At 50.9% G+C, this 20,253-nt stretch overlaps 1 protein-coding gene across 1 annotated transcript in view; it reads right to left on the bottom strand.

The window, feature by feature from the left end:
• LOC149434100 (uncharacterized) overlaps positions 1 to 20,253 on the bottom strand; it is a 70,381-nt gene that overhangs the window by 9,219 nt on the left and 40,909 nt on the right. The window contains exons 6-7 of the mRNA XM_089664104.1: positions 3,757 to 4,124; positions 1,218 to 1,312 (exon numbers count right to left, since the gene is read on the bottom strand). Of these exons, the coding sequence (XP_089520230.1) occupies positions 1,218 to 1,312; positions 3,757 to 4,124 (463 nt within the window). The remainder of the gene's footprint in view (positions 1 to 1,217; positions 1,313 to 3,756; positions 4,125 to 20,253) is intronic.

Raw genomic sequence — 20,253 nt, 5'->3', positions numbered from 1 at the left:
AAGTGTCCGGACTGGAAGGGGGGGAAAGTGTCCGGACTGGAAGGGGGGTAAAAGTGTCCGGACTGGAAGGGGGTGAAAGTGTCCGGACTGGAAGGGGGGGAAAGTGTCCAGACTGGAAGGGGGGGAAAGTGTCCGGACTGGAAGGGGGGAAAGTGTCCGGACTGGAAGGGGGGGAAAGTGTCCGGACTGGAAGGGGGTGAAAGTGTCCGGACTGGAAGGGGGGGAAAGTGTCCGGACTGGAAGGGGGGGAAAGTGTCCGGACTGGAAGGGGGGAAAGTGTCCGGACTGGAAGGGGGGGAAAGTGTCCGGACTGGAAGGGGGTGAAAGTGTCCGGACTGGAAGGGTGGTAAAAGTGTTTGGACTGGAAGTGGGTGAAAGTGTCCGGAATGGAAGGGGGGTGAAAGTGTCGGGACTGGAAGGGGGGTAAAAGTGTCTGGACTGGAAGGGGGGTGAAAGTGTCCGGACTGGAAGGGGGTGAAAGTGTCCGGACTGGAAGGGGGTGAAAGTGTCCGGACTGGAAGGGGGGGAAAGTGTCCGGACTGGAAGGGGGGAAAGTGTCCGGACTGGAAGGGGGGGAAAGTGTCCGGACTGGAAGGGGGGAAAGTGTCCGGACTGGAAGGGGGTGAAAGTGTCCGAAATGGAAGGGGGGTGAAAGTGTCCGGAATGGAAGGGGGTGAATGTGTCCGGACTGGAAGGGGGGTAAAAGTGTCCGGACTGGAAGGGGGGTAAAAGTGTCCGGACTGGAAGGGGGGTAAAAGTGTCCGGACTGGAAGGGGGGTAAAAGTGTCTGGACTGGAAGGGGGGTAAAAGTGCCCGGACTGGAAGGGGGGGGGAGTGCCCGGACTGGAAGGGGGGGAAAGTGTCCAGACTGGAAGGGGGGGAAAGTGTCCGGACTGGAAGGGGGGGAAAGTGTCCAGACTTGAAATGGTTAATGTATCCTACCCAGGGGCGGACCGACAACTCATGGGGCCCCCGGGCAATAGGGGATCATGGGGCCCCTGTGTCCTTACCCAAACTCAAAAAAGCCTATGAAAAAGGTACCAGGGGCATCTCATGGGGCCCCCTACTGACCCTGGGCCCTCCGGCAGTGCCCGAGTTTCCAAATGGTCAGTCCGCCCCTGATCCTACCCTCTCCCCTGCAGCAGCAAAACAGAGAACAGCAATGGTGGCAGGGTCGGTGTGTGGACAGCAGACATCTGTGGCACTCCAGCACCTACCTGAGTCCCTTGGCACTGCGGACGGCTCACTTCCAGCGGGTAGGTGTACCCTTCTAGCTCTAGTTGGTGCCTCCGGCTCAGGACTCGGTTTGCCACTGCGGGGGACAAACATCAACATCAACAACGGCATTACATCAGAATTCCACCAATAAGACTGTGTTACGGCAGCCCACTTTTTTTCAAGACGCACCAAAACAACCACAAAATAGGACTTGCACCATTTTTTTTCGGACACACCGCACCACATTGTACAGGAATACATCACCAGGCATTGTCGTGTGCTCCACTGCATGTACGTTGGGCTGCCACTTAAAAATGAATTGCACTAGATGGAGCCGATGATCGGAGGAAATAACTACTTATCTCCTCTGAGCATCAGCTCCATCTATTGGCCATAATGCGGTATTTTTCCTTAATTTATGCTATTCTTATAAATGAATAACATTCGACCTGGACAGAAAATGGCCTAATAACATTCGATTTTGCTTGGCACCTATTTGCATTCTCTGTTGGGAGTGTCCACCAGTCTGAGTGGGGCTGCTGATAGGAGGGTACAGGCAATACCCCTGTCATGGATCCCATCAGGCCGGCGGGAGGGCCCAAGCACAGCATCAGCCCATTGTGCAAGGGGATGCCTGTTTTCAAGCAAAAAAACAGAGAGGGGAACTGGTTCACTGGCCCACCCTCCTGTAGCTGTGAAAGTGCCTGTTCCTGCTCTGCAGTCCACCAGGTAGGTGCCACCAGTGCCGGGACAAGGGGTCGGCAGGAGGGACGGCTGCCCTGGGCGCGGTGGAGATTTGGGGGGCTGTGCTAGAAGGGGGGATTTTTACTAGGAGGGTGGATTTGTGTTAGGAAGGGGAATTGGTGGTGGTAGGGGGGTTGTGCCAGGAGCGATGCTTGGAGGGATTTGTGCTAGGAGGAGAAATTAGTGGTAGGAGAGGGGATTTGGGGGGGATCTGTGCTGGGAGAGGGGGGATTTGTGGGGAAGGATTTGTGCTAGTAGGGATGATTGGGGGGATTTATGCTAGGAGGGGGAATCTGGGGGGAAGATCAGTGTAGGAGAAGGAATTGGGTTGGGGGATTTTTTCCAGGAGGGAGGATTTATACCCAGAGGGGAAATTTGAGGGCTAAAGGATTTGTGCTATGAGGGGAAGGAGGGGAAATTTGGGGGGGGGGGGCATTAGTGTAGGATAGAGGATGGGGGGGAGGTTGTGCTGGGAGAGGGGAATTTGGAGAGGGGGAGTGGATTTATTCCCAGAGGGGAAATTTGAGGGGTGGAGGATTTCTGCTAGGAGGGGGGATTTGGGGGGGGGGGGTGATTAGTGCTTGTAGGGATAATTGGGGGGATTTATTCTAGGAGGGTAAATTTGGGGGGAAGATCAGTGTAGGAGAGGGGTTGGCGGGGTTGTGCTGGGAGAGAGGGATTTGGAGAGGGGGAGTGAATTTATGCCCAGAGGGGACATTTGAGGGGTAGAGGATTACTGCTAGGAGGGTGGATTTGGGGGGAGGATTTGTTCAAGGAGAGAAGATTTGGAGTGGATTTGTGCTGGGGGGTTGGAGGAAGGATTTGAGCTAGTAGGGATGATTGGGGGAATTTGTGCTAGGAGGGGGGATGGGGGTTGTGCTGGGGGGGGGGGGTTGGGGGAAGGATTTGTGCTAGTAAGGGATGATTGGGGGGATTTTTACTGGGAGGGGGGATTTGTGCTGGGAGGGGGGGTTGGGGGAAGGATTTGTGCTAGTAGGGACGATTGGGGGAATTTGTGCTAGGAGGGGGGATGGGGTGTTGTGCTGGGAGGGGATTGGGGGGGTTGGGGGAAGGATTTGTGCTAGTAAGGGATGATTGGGGGGATTTTTGCTGGGAGGGGGATTTGTGCTGGGAGGAGGGTTGGGGGAAGGATTTGTGCTAGTAGGGATGATTGGGGGGATTTGTGCTAGGAGGGGAAATTTGGGTGGAAGACTAGTGTAGGAGAGGGGATTGGTAGTGGGGGGGAGAATTTGTGCAGGGAGAGGGGGATTTGGAGAGGGAGAGGGGATTTATGCCCAGAGGGGAAATTTGAGGGGTAATGGATTTGTGCAAGCAGGGGGGATTTGGGGAGGGAGAGGATTTGAGCTGGGAGGGGGGATTTGTACTGGAAGAGGAGGAATTCTTGTTTGGGGAGAATTTTGACTTACAAAGGGGATTTATGTGTAGGGGGTAAGTGTGAAGTTTAGGGGGGGGGATTTTTGCTGACACATGATGCTCATACATTTGAGGTGGGGGAGTCCTTGCTCTGGGCGGTAGGTGACCTTGTCCCGGTGCTGGGTGCCCCTACACTGCAGGAGAGGAACTGCCGCCCTGTAAGCAAGAGGGGGGCCCAGAGACCCCAACCCTCCCCTCACCATCAGGACCAATGGAGAAGAGACGTTGGCTCTCCGGGACCCCAATGCACGGACCCCGGCAATGCCCTGGCCGGTAGGTCGGGGGAAGTTTCTGGGGAGAAGGAGATTCCGAATGCGTGTCGAATATTTCTGGCCAATAATTTTGTCCAAGTCTACTAACCTTCTTCTTGGCTGAAGGTCAGATAGGCCACGCCCTCCTCCTCCGTGGGGTACCGTACACCGACCTTGCCATCGCCTCCATTGCCGCGCCGGAGGAAGTGTATGAACAGCTGATCCCGCACCATCTTATAATAGAGGCTGGTGGGAATACCAGAAACCTGCAGAACGAGACGGTCCCCCATAGTGTCCTGCAGAACCAGACGGTCCCCCATAGTGTCCTGCAGAACGAGACGGTCCCCCATAGTGTCCTGCAGAACGAGACGGTCCCCCATAGTGTCCTGCAGAACGAGACGGTCCCCCATAGTGTCCTGCAGAACGAGACGGTCCCCCATAGTGTCCTGCAGAACGAGACGGTCCCCCATAGTGTCCCTGCAGACCAAGAACATTGGACAAATAGTTTACAATGAGCACTGTGAGTTTTGTGTGTGGGGGAGGGGAGGATATACGCCCATCGAGATCTGTCAAGCTTTCGGGTTTCTGGGTCATCTTGTCTCAGTGACACCAACCCCTCCCCGGTGCACGACTGTCTCTGGGCCCTTCTAGGGGTACAAACAACGACTGACACCCTTTGTTCTTTTGTGGTGAGGTATGGCAATAGAAAGGAATGACATAGTTACATAGTTACATAGTTAGTCTGGCTGAAAAAAGACAAAAGTCCATCCAGCTCAACCATAGGAAACCAAAAAGCTAATTTTTAACAAATTATTTTTTTTTTACTATTTTGTGTCAATTTTCTTTCGATCGTTTAAAAAAATAAAAAATCAGGCGATATCTATTACCATTTTAGCACCAAATGAAACCCAATTTGTCCTGAACATGAAAATGCGGTATAATCCGCCTGGACCAGGGGCGGACTGACAACTCATGGGGCCCCCGGGCAATAGGGGATCATGGGGCCCCTGTGTCCTTGCCCAAACTCAAAAAAGCCTATGAAAAAGGTACCAGGGGCATCTCATGGGGCCCCCTACTGACCCCGGGCCCTCAATAGCGGATCATGGGGCCCCTGTGTCCTTGCCCATACTCAAAAAAGCCTATGAAAAAGGTACCAGGGGCATCTCATGGGGCCCCCTGCTGACCTCGGGCCCTCAATAGGGGATCATGGGGCCCCTGTGTCCTTGCCCAAACTCAAAAAAGCCTATGAAAAAGGTACCAGGGGCATCTCATGGGGCCTCCTACTGACCCCGGGCCCTCAATAGCGGATCATGGGGCCCCTGTGTCCTTGCCCAAACTCAAAAAAGCCTATGAAAAAGGTACCAGGTGCATCTCATGGGGCCCCCTGCTGACCCCGGGCCCTCAATAGGGGATCATGGGGCCCCTGTGTCCTTGCCCAAACTCAAAAAAGCCTATGAAAAAGGTACCAGGGGCATCTCATGGGGCCCCCTACTGACCCCGGGCCCTCAATAGCGGATCATGGGGCCCCTGTGTCCTTGCCCATACTCAAAAAAGCCTATGAAAAAGGTACCAGGGGCATCTCATGGGGCCCCCTGCTGACCCCGGGCCCTCAATAGGGGATCATGGGGCCCCTGTGTCCTTGCCCAAACTCAAAAAAGCCTATGAAAAAGGTACCAGGGGCATCTCATGGGGCCCCCTACTGACCCCGGGCCCTCAATAGCGGATCATGGGGCCCCTGTGTCCTTGCCCATACTCAAAAAAGCCTATGAAAAAGGTACCAGGGGCATCTCATGGGGCCCCCTGCTGACCCCGGGCCCTCAATAGGGGATCATGGGGCCCCTGTGTCCTTGCCCAAACTCAAAAAAGCCTATGAAAAAGGTACCAGGGGCATCTCATGGGGCCCCCTACTGACCCCGGGCCCTCAATAGCGGATCATGAAGCCCCTGTGTCCTTGCCCAAACTCAAAAAAGCCTATGAAAAAGGTACCAGGTGCATCTCATGGGGCCCCCTGCTGACCCCGGGCCCTCAATAGGGGATCATGGGGCCCCTGTGTCCTTGCCCAAACTCAAAAAAGCCTATGAAAAAGGTACCAGGGGCATCTCATGGGGCCCCCTGCTGACCCCGGGCCCTCAATAGCGGATCATGGGGCCCCTGTGACCTTGCCCATACTCAAAAAAGCCTATGAAAAAGGTACCAGGGGCATCTCATGGGGCCCCCTGCTGACCCCGGGCCCTCAATAGGGGATCATGGGGCCCCTGTGTCCTTGCCCAAACTCAAAAAAGCCTATGAAAAAGGTACCAGGGGCATCTCATGGGGCCCCCTACTGACCCCGGGCCCTCAATAGCGGATCATGGGGCCCCTGTGTCCTTGCCCATACTCAAAAAAGCCTATGAAAAAGGTACCAAGGGCATCTCATGGGGCCCCCTACTGACCACGGGCCCTCGGGCAGTGCCCGAGTTTCCAAGTGGTCAGTCCGCCCCTGGCCTGGATACACTGATGAGTTGGGGTGCAAAGCTGAGTTCAGGTGATCTTTGCCATGAAGGGGTTCATCTAAAAGCCGCCCTATTGATACACACGGCTCAAAAAGAGAGTCTAGCATCGAGTCAATGAACCTCCCGGGATATGGATCTGGTCGGGTAAGTCGCAGAGGGGGGTGGTAATCAGTTTCAGCTGCTTTGGTGTTCATGATTTAACAACAGGTGCACTAGATGGGCAACAATGAGACGACCCCCAAAACAGGAATGCTTTACAGGTGACATTTTTATCCCTCCTCATCTTTTCTGACTGTTAGCATGAGGTCATACCTGGACCCTACAGAGGTTGCACAGGCAGTCCAACTCCTCCAGGATGGCACATCAATACCTGCCATTGCCAGAAGGTTTGCTGTGTCTCCCAGCACAGTCTCGAGCATGGAGGAGATTCCAGGAGACAAGAGCTTGGAGGAGATTCCAGAAGACAGGAGCACGGAGGAGGTTCCAGGAGACGAGAGCATGGAGGAGATTCCAGGAGACGAGAGCATGGAGGAGATTCCAGGAGACGAGAGCATGGAGGAGATTCCAGGAGATGAGAGCATGGAGGAGATTCCAGGAGACGAGAGCACGGAGGAGATTCCAGGAGACGAGAGCATGGAGGAGATTCCAGGAGACGAGAGCATGGAGGAGATTCCAGGAGACGAGAGCACGGAGGAGATTCCAGGAGACGAGAGCACGGAGGAGATTCCAGGAGACGAGAGCATGGAGGAGATTCCAGAAGACAGGAGCACGGAGGAGGTTCCAGGAGACGAGAGCACGGAGGAGATTCCAGGAGACGAGAGCATGGAGGAGATTCCAGGAGACGAGAGCATGGAGGAGATTCCAGGAGACGAGAGCATGGAGGAGATTCCAGGAGACGAGAGCACGGAGGAGATTCCAGGAGACGAGAGCACGGAGGAGATTCCAGGAGACGAGAGCATGGAGGAGATTCCAGGAGACAAGAGCATGGAGGAGATTCCAGGAGACAGGCAGTTCCTCTAGGAGGGCTGGACAGGGCCGTAGAAGGTCCTTAACCCATCAGCAGGACCGGTATCTGCTCCTTTGTGCGAGGAGGAACAGGATGAGCCCTACCAGAGCCCTACAAAATGACCTCCAGCAGGTCACTGGTGTGAATGTCTCTGACCAAACAATCAGAAACAGACTTCATGAGGGGGGCCTGAGGGCCCAACATCCTCTAGTGGGCCCTGTGCTCACTGCCTGGCACCATAGAGCTGGATTGGCATTTGCCATTGAACCCCAGAATTAGCAGGTTCACCACTGGCACCCTGTGCTTTTCACAGATGACAGCAGGTTCCCCCTCACAGATGAGAGCAAGTTCCCCCTGAGCACATGTGACAGACGTGAAAGGGTCTGGAGAAGCCGTGGAGAACGTTCTGCTGCCTGTAACATGGTTCAGTATGACCGTTGTGGTGGTGGGTCAGTGATGGTCGGGGGAGGCATATCCATGGAGGGACACACAGACCTCTACAGGCTAGACAATGGCAAGAGACTGCAGACATACTATAGGAGATGGTCAGAGATGATGGGGCACTATTCCTCCCACTGACACCAATGATGGGGCACTATTCCTCCCACTGACACCAATGATGGGGCACTATTCCTCCCACTGACACCAATGATGGGGCACTATTCCTCCCACTGACACCAATGAAGGGACACTATTCCTCCCACTGTTACCAATGATGGGACACTATTCCTCCCACTGACACCAATGATGGGGCACTATTCCTCCCACTGACACCAATGAAGGGACACTATTCCTCCCACTGACACCAATGATGGGGTACTATTCCTCCCACTGACACCAATGAAGGGACACTATTCCTCCCACTGTTACCAATGATGGGGCACTATTCCTCCCACTGACACCAATGATGGGGCACTATTCCTCCCACTGACACCAATGAAGGGACACTATTCCTCCCACTGTTACCAATGATGGGACACTATTCCTCCCACTGACACCAATGATGGGACAATATTCCTCACACTGACACCAATGATGGGCCACTATTCCTCCCATTGTTACCAATGATGGGACACTATTCCTCCCACTGACACCAATGATGGGACACTATTCCTCCCACTGATACCAATGATGGGGCACTATTCCTCCCACTGACACCAATGATGGGGCACTATTCCTCCCACTGACACCAATGATGGGGCACTATTCCTCCCACTGACGCCAATGATGGGGCACTATTCCTCCCACTGATACCAATGATGGGGCACTATTCCTCCCACTGACACCAATGATGGGGCACTATTCCTCCCACTGACACTAATGATGGGCCACTATTCCTCCCACTGACACCAATGATGAGGCACTATTCCTCCCACTGACACCAATGATGGGGCACTATTCCTCCCACTGACACTAATGATGGGCCACTATTCCTCCCACTGACACCAATGATGGGGCATTCAGTGGTGGCAGAAGAGAAATGCACAATCCGGTTCCTCTATATGCCACCTGGCCACCCCTCCTAACCAGGCGGCCCTGGCCCATGGGGCAAATGCCCTGTGTGCCCTATGGCCAGTCCGGGCCTGAATATAGAGGTGTTACTAAAGAATTGTGTTTCTTGCATTATTATCCTATACTGTATGCCTGAACCCAGAGTGTCGGAGGTGTCGGGAGGCTTGCAAGGTCAGGGCAACCACCGGGGACATTATCAAGCGGCCCCTGCGGGGGGTAACGTTGCATACTGTCAACTTGGCAAAATCCTCATTTTAAGGCTTTCCTGAACACTTTTATTAGAAGAAAAGTTCCCAAACACTAAGGGGTTGCCCCCCCCCCCAGAATTACTCACCAGCTCTCTGTCAAGGCCAATACCTCCATAAACCTCCTGGTTTATTCTTGCAGTCCTGCTGCTTTGGCCCCACGGCTTAGGGCCCCTGTCTATTTCTTTTACAGACAGCTCTCTGTGCAAACACACACACCTTCTGGCTGCCATGGAGAACCTCCAATGTCTTCAAAGGTGGAAACCTGAGCTACGGTCAACTCCCATAGCACACCGCCACACCAACAAGCCTGGTTTCTCCCTACGAGGTTCATATCCTGGAGCTCCTCAACTTGTGTGGGGACAATCCTAGGTGACCCCAGAATCCTTCATTATCCTGTGACCCAGAATCACCTCTGGGTGGTGACTCCATACATGCCCAACTTCCATCCAACGGCTGTTTTACACCCTGACATAGCATTGGCCTGCCACAGAGGTCAATAAAACGCCATTGCAGATACTACAATAGGTTACCATCTAGGAGACCTTCATTCCAAACCTCGCCCCAATATTGTCTCCTCTGTGATGAGGTTGACATTAAAAATTGGTTTTTCACACCGGGCGTCCCACACCGCCACACCAACAAGCTTGGTTTCTCAATACGAGGTTCATATCCTGGAGCTCCTCAGCTTGTGTGGGGACAATCCTAGGTGACCCCAGAATCCTTCATTATCCTGTGACCCAGTATCACCTCTGGGTGGTGACTCCATACATGCCCAACTTCCATCCAACGGCTTTTTTACACCCTGGCATAGCATTGGCCTGTCACAGAAGTCAATAAAATGCCATTGCAGATACTACAATAGGTTACCATTTAGGCGTTTTCCCGATTCATGCTATTCTTATGAATGAGAGACCTTCATTCCAAACCTCGCCCCAATATTGTCTCCTCTGTGATGAAGTTGACATTAAACATTGAATTTTCACACCGGGCGTCGCACACCGCCACACCAACAAGCTTGGTTTCTCCCTACAAAGTACAGTTGTGGCCAAAATTATTCAACCCCCAATGCTGTAAAGGGGTTTAGGGACTATAGTGTACATTTGGAATTGTATTCAGAATCAAATCCTACAAGGACGTTGTAACTACCCAAATGCAACTAAAATGACATCAATTGTTTATGTAATACAGTAGTAAATGGTTCTTATGTGGTTTCTTCATTGCCACAATTATTCAACCCCTTAAAGACTACCACTCTGAAGAACAGAGGTTCATACAGGTGCTTTCCATCAGGTATTGAAAACACCTGTGGATGTCACCGAGCAGCAATCAAGCATAATAAGCACCAATTAGGCAGCTTTAAAATGACTGTGATACTCAGCTCCTTCTAGACATTTACTGGTGTGGTTACAAACATGGTGAAGGCAAGAGAATGGTCCAGGAAGACAAGAGAAGAGGTGATTTCTCTTCACAGGAAGGGCAATGGCTATAAGAAGATTGCAAAGATGTTAAACATACCAAGAGACACCTTAGGAAGCATCATTCGCAAATTCAAGGCAAAGGGCACTGTTGAAACGCTACCTGGTCGTGGCAGAAAGAAGATGCTGACTTCGACTGCTGTGCGCTACCTGAAGCGTAGAGTGGAGAGAAGTCCCCGTGTGACTGCTGAGGAACTGAGAAAAGATTTGTCAGATGTGGGTACAGAAGTTTCAGCCCAGACAATAAGACGCACACTGCGTAATGAAGGCCTCCGTGCCAGAACTCCCAGGCGTACCCCCTTGCTGTCTCCAAAGAATAAGAAGAGTCGACTGCAGTATGCCAAAAGCCATGTGGACAAACCACAAAAGTTGTGGGATAGTGTTCTGTGGACTGATGAAACAAAATTAGAACTGTTTGGGCCCATGGATCAACGCTATGTTTGGAGGAGGAAGAACAAGGCCTATGATGAAAAGAACACCTTGCCTACTGTGAAGCATGGTGGAGGGTCAATCATGCTTTGGGGCTGTTTTGCTTCTGCAGGTACAGGGAAGCTTCAGCGTGTGCAAGGTACCATGAATTCTCTTCAGTACCAGGAGATATTGGATGGAAACGTGATGCAGTCCGTCACACACCTGAGGCTTGGGAGACGTTGGACCTTTCAACAGGACAATGATCCCAAGCATACCTCCAAGTCCACTAGAGCATGGTTGCAGAGGAAAGGCTGGAACATTTTGGAGTGGCCATCGCAGTCACCAGACTTAAATCCGATTGAGAACCTCTGGTGGGACTTAAAGAAAGCAGTTGCAGTGCGCAAGCCTAAGAATGTGACTGAACTGGAGGCCTTTGCCCATGAAGAATGGGCGAAGATACCCGTAGATCGCTGCAAGACACTTGTGTCAAGCTATGCTTCACGTTTAAAAGCTGTTATAACTGTAAAAGGATGCTGTACTAAGTACTAAGATTGAATGTCACTTGGGGGTTGAATAAAACTGATAATGCTGTGAGCACAGAAAAGACATTTGTGGTTATTTCATTATAACTGTTATGTTATATTTGTCTGACCTACAAGTGCCTCTTTAATGTAAATGTAAGCAAGATGACTGAATGATCAAAAGCAATGTCAAACTGGCCAAAACACTCAATTTCAGTGGGGGTTGAATAATTTTGGCCACAACTGTACATATCCTGGAGCTCCTCAGCTTGTGTGGGGACAATCCTAGGTGACCCCAGAATCCTTCATTATCCTGTAGCCCAGTATCACCTCTGGGTGGTGACTCCATACATGCCCAACTTCCATCCAATGGCTTTTTTACACCCTGGCATAGCATTGGCCTGTCACAGAGGTCAATAAAACGCCATTGCAGATCCTACAATAGGTTACCATCTAGGAGACCTTCATTCCAAACCTCGCCCCAATATTGTCTCCTCTGTGATGAGGTTGACATTAAAAATTGGTTTTTCACACCGGGCGTCGCACACCGCCACACCAACAAGCTTGGTTTCTCCCTACGAGGTTCATATCCTGGAGCTCCTCAGCTTGTGTGGGGACAATCCTAGGTGACCCCAGAATCCTTCATTATCCTGTAGCCCAGTATCACCTCTGGGTGGTGACTCCATACATGCCCAACTTCCATCCAATGGCTTTTTTACACCCTGGCATAGCATTGGCCTGTCACAGAGGTCAATAAAACGCCATTGCAGATCCTACAATAGGTTACCATCTAGGAGACCTTCATTCCAAACCTCGCCCCAATATTGTCTCCTCTGTGATGAGGTTGACATTAAAAATTGGTTTTTCACACCGGGCGTCGCACACCGCCACACCAACAAGCTTGGTTTCTCCCTACAAAGTACATATCCTGGAGCTCCTCAGCTTGTGTGGGGACAATCCTAGGTGACCCCAGAATCCTTCATTATCCTGTATCCCACTATCACCTCTGGGTGGTGACTCCATACATGCCCAACTTCCATCCAACGGCGGTTTCACACCCTAGCATAGCATTGGCCTGTCACAGAGGTCAATAAAACGCCATTGCAGATACTACAATAGGTTACCATCTAGGAGACCTTCATTCCAAACCTCGCCCCAATATTGTCTCCTCTGTGATGAAGTTGACATTAAAAAAATTTTTTTTCACACCGGGCGTCGCACACCGCCATACCAACAAGCTTGGTTTCTCCCTACGAGGTTCATATCCTGGAGCTCCTCAGCTTGTGTGGGGACAATCCTAGGTGACCCCAGAATCCTTCATTATCCTGTAGCCCAGTATCACCTCTGGGTGGTGACTCCATACATGCCCAACTTCCATCCAATGGCTTTTTTACACCCTGGCATAGCATTGGCCTGTCACAGAGGTCAATAAAATTCCATTGCAGATACTACAATAGGTTACCATTTAGGAGACCTTCATTCCAAATCTCGCCCCAATATTGTCTCCTCTCTGATGAAGTTGACATTAAAAATTGATTTTTCACACCGGGCGTCGCCTAGTGAGAAGAGGAGTTCCGGATGGCAACGTCCAATGGGGTGACGGCTAGAGTGGAGCGACCGCGTATTATTCTACGGCAGGGTGGAGAGATTGGGCTTTGGAGAAGAGACGGCCCAGAGATAGGCAGTCCAGAGGCTTCGTACAAAGCTTGTAAGTCAGTCATTGTCTTAGTAAATACCCCTCTGACCAGGGGCAGACTGACAACTCATGGGGCCCCCGGGGAATAGGGGATCATGGGGCCCCTGTGTCCTCGCCCACACTCAAGTCACACCCAAAAAAGCCTATGAAAGGTACCAGGGACATCTCATGGGGCCCCCTACTGACCCCGGGCCCCAGGCAGTGCCCGAGTTCCCCAATGGTCAGTCCGCCCCTGCCTCTGACCCACCAGAACCCCAGAGAGATACAAGAGGAGAAGCTTCTCCCACCATGCCGGGGAATGAAGTGTACGGCCTGGAAGTGTGGAGGAGTCAAAGTGATACAAAGTAACAGAAGAAAGAAATAATCCATTGTCAGTACAACGTATCCAGCAGGACCCCAGAAGAAGTACTCACCCCCCTCCCCCACGTACCTGTGTGTCCCCTCCTCTGCCTGGGGCCCCTGAAGGATGACAGAAGGAAATCTGCTGGATTCCTGGAGGAGATCACCGAACGAGTTCCCTGTTCACATGAAGCGAAACTGAAAGAAACACTCCCAGTGCAAAGAATAAACAGTGTGTATACAACAGGGAGTAACAGTGCCGGGGACTCCATATACTGTGTGTATATAGACTGGCAGTGCCGGGGACTCCGTATACTGTGTGTATATAGACTGGCAGTGCCGGGGACTCCGTATACTGTGTGTATATAGACTGGCAGTGCCGGGGACTCCGTAAACTGTGTGTATATAGACTGTCCATACCAGGGACTCCGTATACTGTGTGTATATAGACTGGCAGTGCCAGGGACTCCGTATACTGTGTGTATATAGACTGTCCATACCAGGGACTCCGTATACTGTGTGTATATAGACTGGCAGTGCCAGGGACTCCGTATACTGTGTGTATATAGACTGGCAGTGCCAGGGACTCCGTATACTGTGTGTATATAGACTGTCCATACCAGGGACTCCGTATACTGTGTGTATATAGACTGGCAGTGCCAGGGACTCCGTATACTGTGTGTATATAGACTGTCAATACCAGGGACTCCGTATACTGTGTGTATATAGACTGTCCATACCAGGGACTCCGTATACTGTGTGTATATAGACTGGCAGTACCAGGGACTCCGTATACTGTGTGTATATAGACTGACAGTGCCAGGGACTCCGTATACTGTGTGTATATAGACTGGCAGTGCCGGGGACTCCGTATACTGTGTCTATATACACTGGCAGTGCCAGGGACTCCGTATACTGTGTGTATATAGACTGGCAGTGCCAGGGACTCCGTATACTGTGTGTATATAGACTGTCCATACCAGGGACTCCGTATACTGTGTGTATATAGACTGGCAGTGCTGGGGACTCCGTATACTGTGTGTATATAGACTGGCAGTGCCGGGGACTTCGTATACTGTGTGTATATAGACTGTCAATACCAGGGACTCCGTATACTGTGTGTATATAGACTGTCCATACCAGGGACTCCGTATACTGTGTGTATATAGACTGGCAGTGCCAGGGACTCCGTATACTGTTTGTATATAGACTGCCCATACCAGGGACTCCGTATACTGTGTGTATATAGACTGGCAGTGCCGGGGACTCTGTATACTGTGTGTATATAGACTGTCCATACCAGGGACTCCGTATACTGTGTGTATATAGACTGGCAGTGCCGGGGACTCCGTATACTGTGTGTATATAGACTGTCCATACCAGGGACTCCGTATACTGTGTGTATATAGACTGTCCATACCAGGGACTCCGTATACTGTGTGTATATAGACTGGCAGTGCCAGGGACTCCGTATACTGTGTGTATATAGACTGTCCATACCAGGGGCTCCGTACACTGTGTGTATATAGACTGGCAGTGCCAGGGACTTCGTATACTGTGTGTATATAGACTGTCCATACCAGGGACTCCGTATACTGTGTGTATATAGACTGGCAGTGCCAGGGACTCCGTATACTGTGTGTATATAGACTGTCCATACCAGGGACTCCGTATACTGTGTGTATATAGACTGTCCATACCGGGGACTCCGTATACTGTGTGTATATAGACTGTCCATACCAGGGACTCCGTATACTGTGTGTATATAGACTGTCCATACCAGGGACTCCGTATACTGTGTGTATATAGACTGGCAGTGCCAGGGACTCCGTATACTGTGTGTATATAGACTGTCCATACCGGGGACTCCGTATACTGTGTGTATATAGACTGTCCATACCAGGGGCTCCGTATACTGTGTGTATATAGACTGTCCATACCAGGGACTCCGTATACTGTGTGTATATAGACTGGCAGTGCCAGGGACTCCGTATACTGTTTGTATATAGACTGCCCATACCAGGGACTCCGTATACTGTGTGTATATAGACTGTCCATACCGGGGACTCTGTATACTGTGTGTATATAGACTGTCCATACCAGGGACTCCGTATACTGTGTGTATATAGACTGGCAGTGCCGGGGACTCCGTATACTGTGTGTATATAGACTGTCCATACCAGGGACTCCGTATACTGTGTGTATATAGACTGTCCATACCAGGGACTCCGTATACTGTGTGTATATAGACTGGCAGTGCCAGGGACTCCGTATACTGTGTGTATATAGACTGTCCATACCAGGGGCTCCGTACACTGTGTGTATATAGACTGGCAGTGCCGGGGACTCCGTATACTGTGTGTATATAGACTGTCCATACCGGGGACTCCGTATACTGTGTGTATATAGACTGGCAGTGCCAGGGACTTCGTATACTGTGTGTATATAGACTGTCCATACCAGGGACTCCGTATACTGTGTGTATATAGACTGGCAGTGCCAGGGACTCCGTATACTGTGTGTATATAGACTGTCCATACCAGGGACTCCGTATACTGTGTGTATATAGACTGTCCATACCGGGGACTCCGTATACTGTGTGTATATAGACTGTCCATACCAGGGACTCCGTATACTGTGTGTATATAGACTGTCCATACCAGGGACTCCGTATACTGTGTGTATATAGACTGGCAGTGCCAGGGACTCCGTATACTGTGTGTATATAGACTGTCCATACCGGGGACTCCGTATACTGTGTGTATATAGACTGTCCATACCAGGGGCTCCGTATACTGTGTGTATATAGACTGGCAGTGCCGGGGACTCCGTATACTGTGTGTATATAGACTGTCCATACCGGGGACTCCGTATACTGTGTGTATATAGACTGTCCATACCGGGGACTCCGTATACTGTGTGTATATAGACTGTCCATACCAGGGACTCCGTATACTGTGTGTATATAGACTGTCCATACCGGGGACTCCGTATACTGTGTGTATATAGACTGGCAGTGCCAGGGACTCCGTATACTGTGTGTATATAGACTGTCCATACCAGGGACTCCGTATACTGTGTGTATATAGACTGTCCATACCAGGGACTCCGTATACTGTGTGTATATAGACTGGCAGTGCTGCGGACTCCGTATACTGTGTGTATATAGACTGGCAGTGCCGGGGACTCCGTATACTGTGTGTATATAGACTGTCCATACCGGGGACTCCGTATACTGTGTGTATATAGACTCTCCATACCGGGGACTCCGTATACTGTGTGTATATAGACTGTCCATACCAGGGACTCCGTATACTGTGTGTATATAGACTGTCCATACCGGGGACTCTGTATACTGTGTGTATATAGACTGGCAGTGCCAGGGACTCCGTATACTGTGTGTATATAGACTGTCCATACCAGGGACTCCGTATACTGTGTGTATATAGACTGGCAGTGCCAGGGACTCCGTATACTGTGTGTATATAGACTGGCAGTGCCAGGGACTCCGTATACTGTGTGTATATAGACTGTCCATACCAGGGACTCCGTATACTGTGTGTATATAGACTGTCCATACCGGGGACTCCGTATACTGTGTGTATATAGACTGGCAGTGCCAGGGACTCCGTATACTGTGTGTATATAGACTGGCAGTGCCGGGGACTCCGTATACTGTGTGTATATAGACTGTCCATACCGGGGACTCCGTATACTGTGTGTATATAGACTGTCCATACCAGGGACTCCGTATACTGTGTGTATATAGACTGTCCATACCGGGGACTCCGTATACTGTGTGTATATAGACTGTCCATACCGGGGACTCCGTATACTGTGTGTATATAGACTGTCCATACCAGGGACTCCGTATACTGTGTGTATATAGACTGGCAGTGCCAGGGACTCCGTATACTGTGTGTATATAGACTGTCCATACCGGGGACTCTGTATACTGTGTGTATATAGACTGGCAGTGCCAGGGACTCCGTATACTGTGTGTATATAGACTGGCAGTGCCGGGAACTCCGTATACTGTGTGTATATAGACTGTCCATACCGGGGACACCGTATACTGTGTGTATATAGACTGTCCATACCGGGGACTCCGTATACTGTGTGTATATAGACTGTCCATACCGGGGACTCCGTATACTGTGTGTATATAGACTGGCAGTGCCAGGGACTCCGTATACTGTGTGTATATAGACTGTCCATACCAGGGACTCCGTATACTGTGTGTATATAGACTGTCCATACCGGGGACTCCGTATACTGTGTGTATATAGACTGTCCATACCAGGGACTCCGTATACTGTGTGTATATAGACTGTCCATACCGGGGACTCCGTATACTGTGTGTATATAGACTGTCCATACCGGGGACTCCGTATACTGTGTGTATATAGACTGTCCATACCAGGGACTCCGTATACTGTGTGTATATAGACTGTCCATACCGGGGACTCCGTATACTGTGTGTATATAGACTGTCCATACCAGGGACTCCGTATACTGTGTGTATATAGACTGGCAGTGCCAGGGACTCCGTATACTGTGTGTATATAGACTGGCAATGGGTGACCTGCTTCAGAACATTCGGGTGCCTGGCTGTCATACTGATCCAACGGCTTCAATAAATGGAGTCACCGACCAGAAGCAAGAACACCAATCGGGATGCACGCTTGTTCCGGGTCGGTACCTCAAGGCTTTGAACCCAGAGACAGCCAGGCGATTGGTATTCTTTGGAGGAACAAATGTGGAATGAAGCTTCAAAGAGGGCAAATTGTTGGTGCTGCTTAGGTGGCGCCTCCGTGACTGAAGTCGCCAATTTATTTGCCGCGCGGCGAGGTCCAGAGTGAAAAGTTATGTCGGAGTATACAGTTTCCGGGAAAACTGAGTCTGATCAGCATAAGCGCGGCCCACGTGGTCACGTGACCGAAAGAGACAAGAAGGACATTGCGCAGGATTGTGACCTGGAATAAAAAACACAACAAAAGTGACTGCAGAGCTCAATCTCAGTCCCGTGAAGACTGAGATTGAACACTGCAGGAGGGGAGGAGAAATAAATTGCTACATTGTTTAACCTCTTCCCTACCGCGCTATAGCTGAAAGATGGCCACAGCGCGGTAGTCTAGTTCTGGGATGACGTCCATGCCCCCAGCGTCGCCATGTGATATGATAAACGGCCAATCACAGCGGCCTTTTACCACATGATCAGCTGTGTCCAATGACACAGCAGATCACCGGGAAAATACAGTTGCCGATTATCGGCTGCACTTTCCTCACACTGTCACAGCGAGAGGAAAGTACTGCAGATAACCTGCTATTGTCCGAGAAGTGATTGGTGCTGATCATCAGGGCACTGATGATCAGTGCTCATTGTCACGGATGCACGATTGCCGCCACCAACAGGTGACAATCGCACGACCGCGACTAACAGTAATACGTCACGCCCACGGCGTCAGACCCCAGACCTTCTCACCAAACTCGTGACTGAAGGACCGGGCGATCTAAAACCGCGGTGTGACGCGCATAACAAGGCCCCACCCAGCCGCACCCAGCACAGCGATTGCCCAGCTGATGGACTACAATCGGTGCCTGCAGCCTGAATGCGCTTGTTACTGGGTCGGGTTAATTACACAACTAACCCTCTACTGCCACCACCACTTTTGTCGGAGACGGGGAAACTCCCCGTTATCAAATATACACTATAATGATTGAAATATTGATCTATACAGCACGGCCCGCGGACCTGCTATACAGAGATATAACAAACAGTAGCGTCTCTTCAAAGGCAGGGATTCGTGAATTGCAAGTAAGCGCTTAGAAACAGTTTAACACTTTCAGAAAGAAAGATTTATTACTAACAGGGTCAAAACAGGTGCGATAAAATATTTACAAAGAGATGTCACAAAAATACATATATATGTATATAAAGACACAGCAAAGAGATAATTAGGAAGAAGATTACAGGGTTAGGTTACTTGCCCATATGCCTGGGTTTGCAGATCCAAGTTGTAGAGCAGGGTGAGTTCTTGATCTCCTTTTGTTACGATGTTTCTGGGAGATCTCTGTGTGTGTCAAGCTCTAACTCACTTGTCTCTCTTAAAAGTCCCTCTCAAAGGGGAGGGGGGGCTCTTACTACACGTTTTGGGAGTGGTCAGTGGGAAACTGAATTAACTATAGCTTCATAATACATGACATGAAACATACGCTTGACCTGAGGAATGTTCAATTACTCTGGTCAGGTTGATAATGTGTGGGCTTACGCCGTTTTGGGTCAATGCTTCTCAGCCCTCTGAGAAATGCGGCCTTATCAGACGTAGGTGAGAAAGGTGACAGTTTTTCCAGCCTGCTGGCCCCACCAGAAATGTTTCTCCTGGGCTGACCCCCACCATCTGTCAGGAGATAACGTTGGTCTCTCAGGAAAGGAAAGGGGGGATGTGAGGAATGATCCAGGAATACCTCAAATAACAGAAGGAACAAGAAAAAGAAGAACTCCGCTTCCAGCTCTGATGAGCTAGTTTGTTACACTCATCAGTGCCGCCTATCAGTGCCCATCAGTGCTGCCTGTCCATGCCACCTCATCAGTGCCCATCAGTGCTGCCTGTCCATGCCACCTCATCAGTGCCCATCAGTGCTGCCTGTCCATGCCACCTCATCAGTGCCCATCAGTGCTGCCTGTCCATGCCACCTCATCAGTGCCCATCAGTGCTGCCTATCAGTGCCATCTCATTGGTGCCCATCAGTGCTGCCTCTCAGTACCACCTCATCAGTGCCCATCAGTGCTGCCTCTCAGTACCACCTCATCAGTGCCCATCAGTGCTGCCTATCAGTGCCGCCTCATCAGTGCCCATCAGTGCTGCCTATCAGTGCCGCCTCATCAGTGCCCATCAGTGCAGC

Source organism: Staurois parvus, unplaced genomic scaffold, assembly GCF_062004578.1.
Source record: "Staurois parvus isolate SC_StPar_1 unplaced genomic scaffold, SC_StPar_1.0 ptg001837l, whole genome shotgun sequence".
Lineage (NCBI taxonomy): Eukaryota > Metazoa > Chordata > Amphibia > Anura > Ranidae > Staurois > Staurois parvus.
Note: the sequence above shows the minus strand (reverse complement) of the source record. Positions and strands in the feature narration are given on the sequence as shown.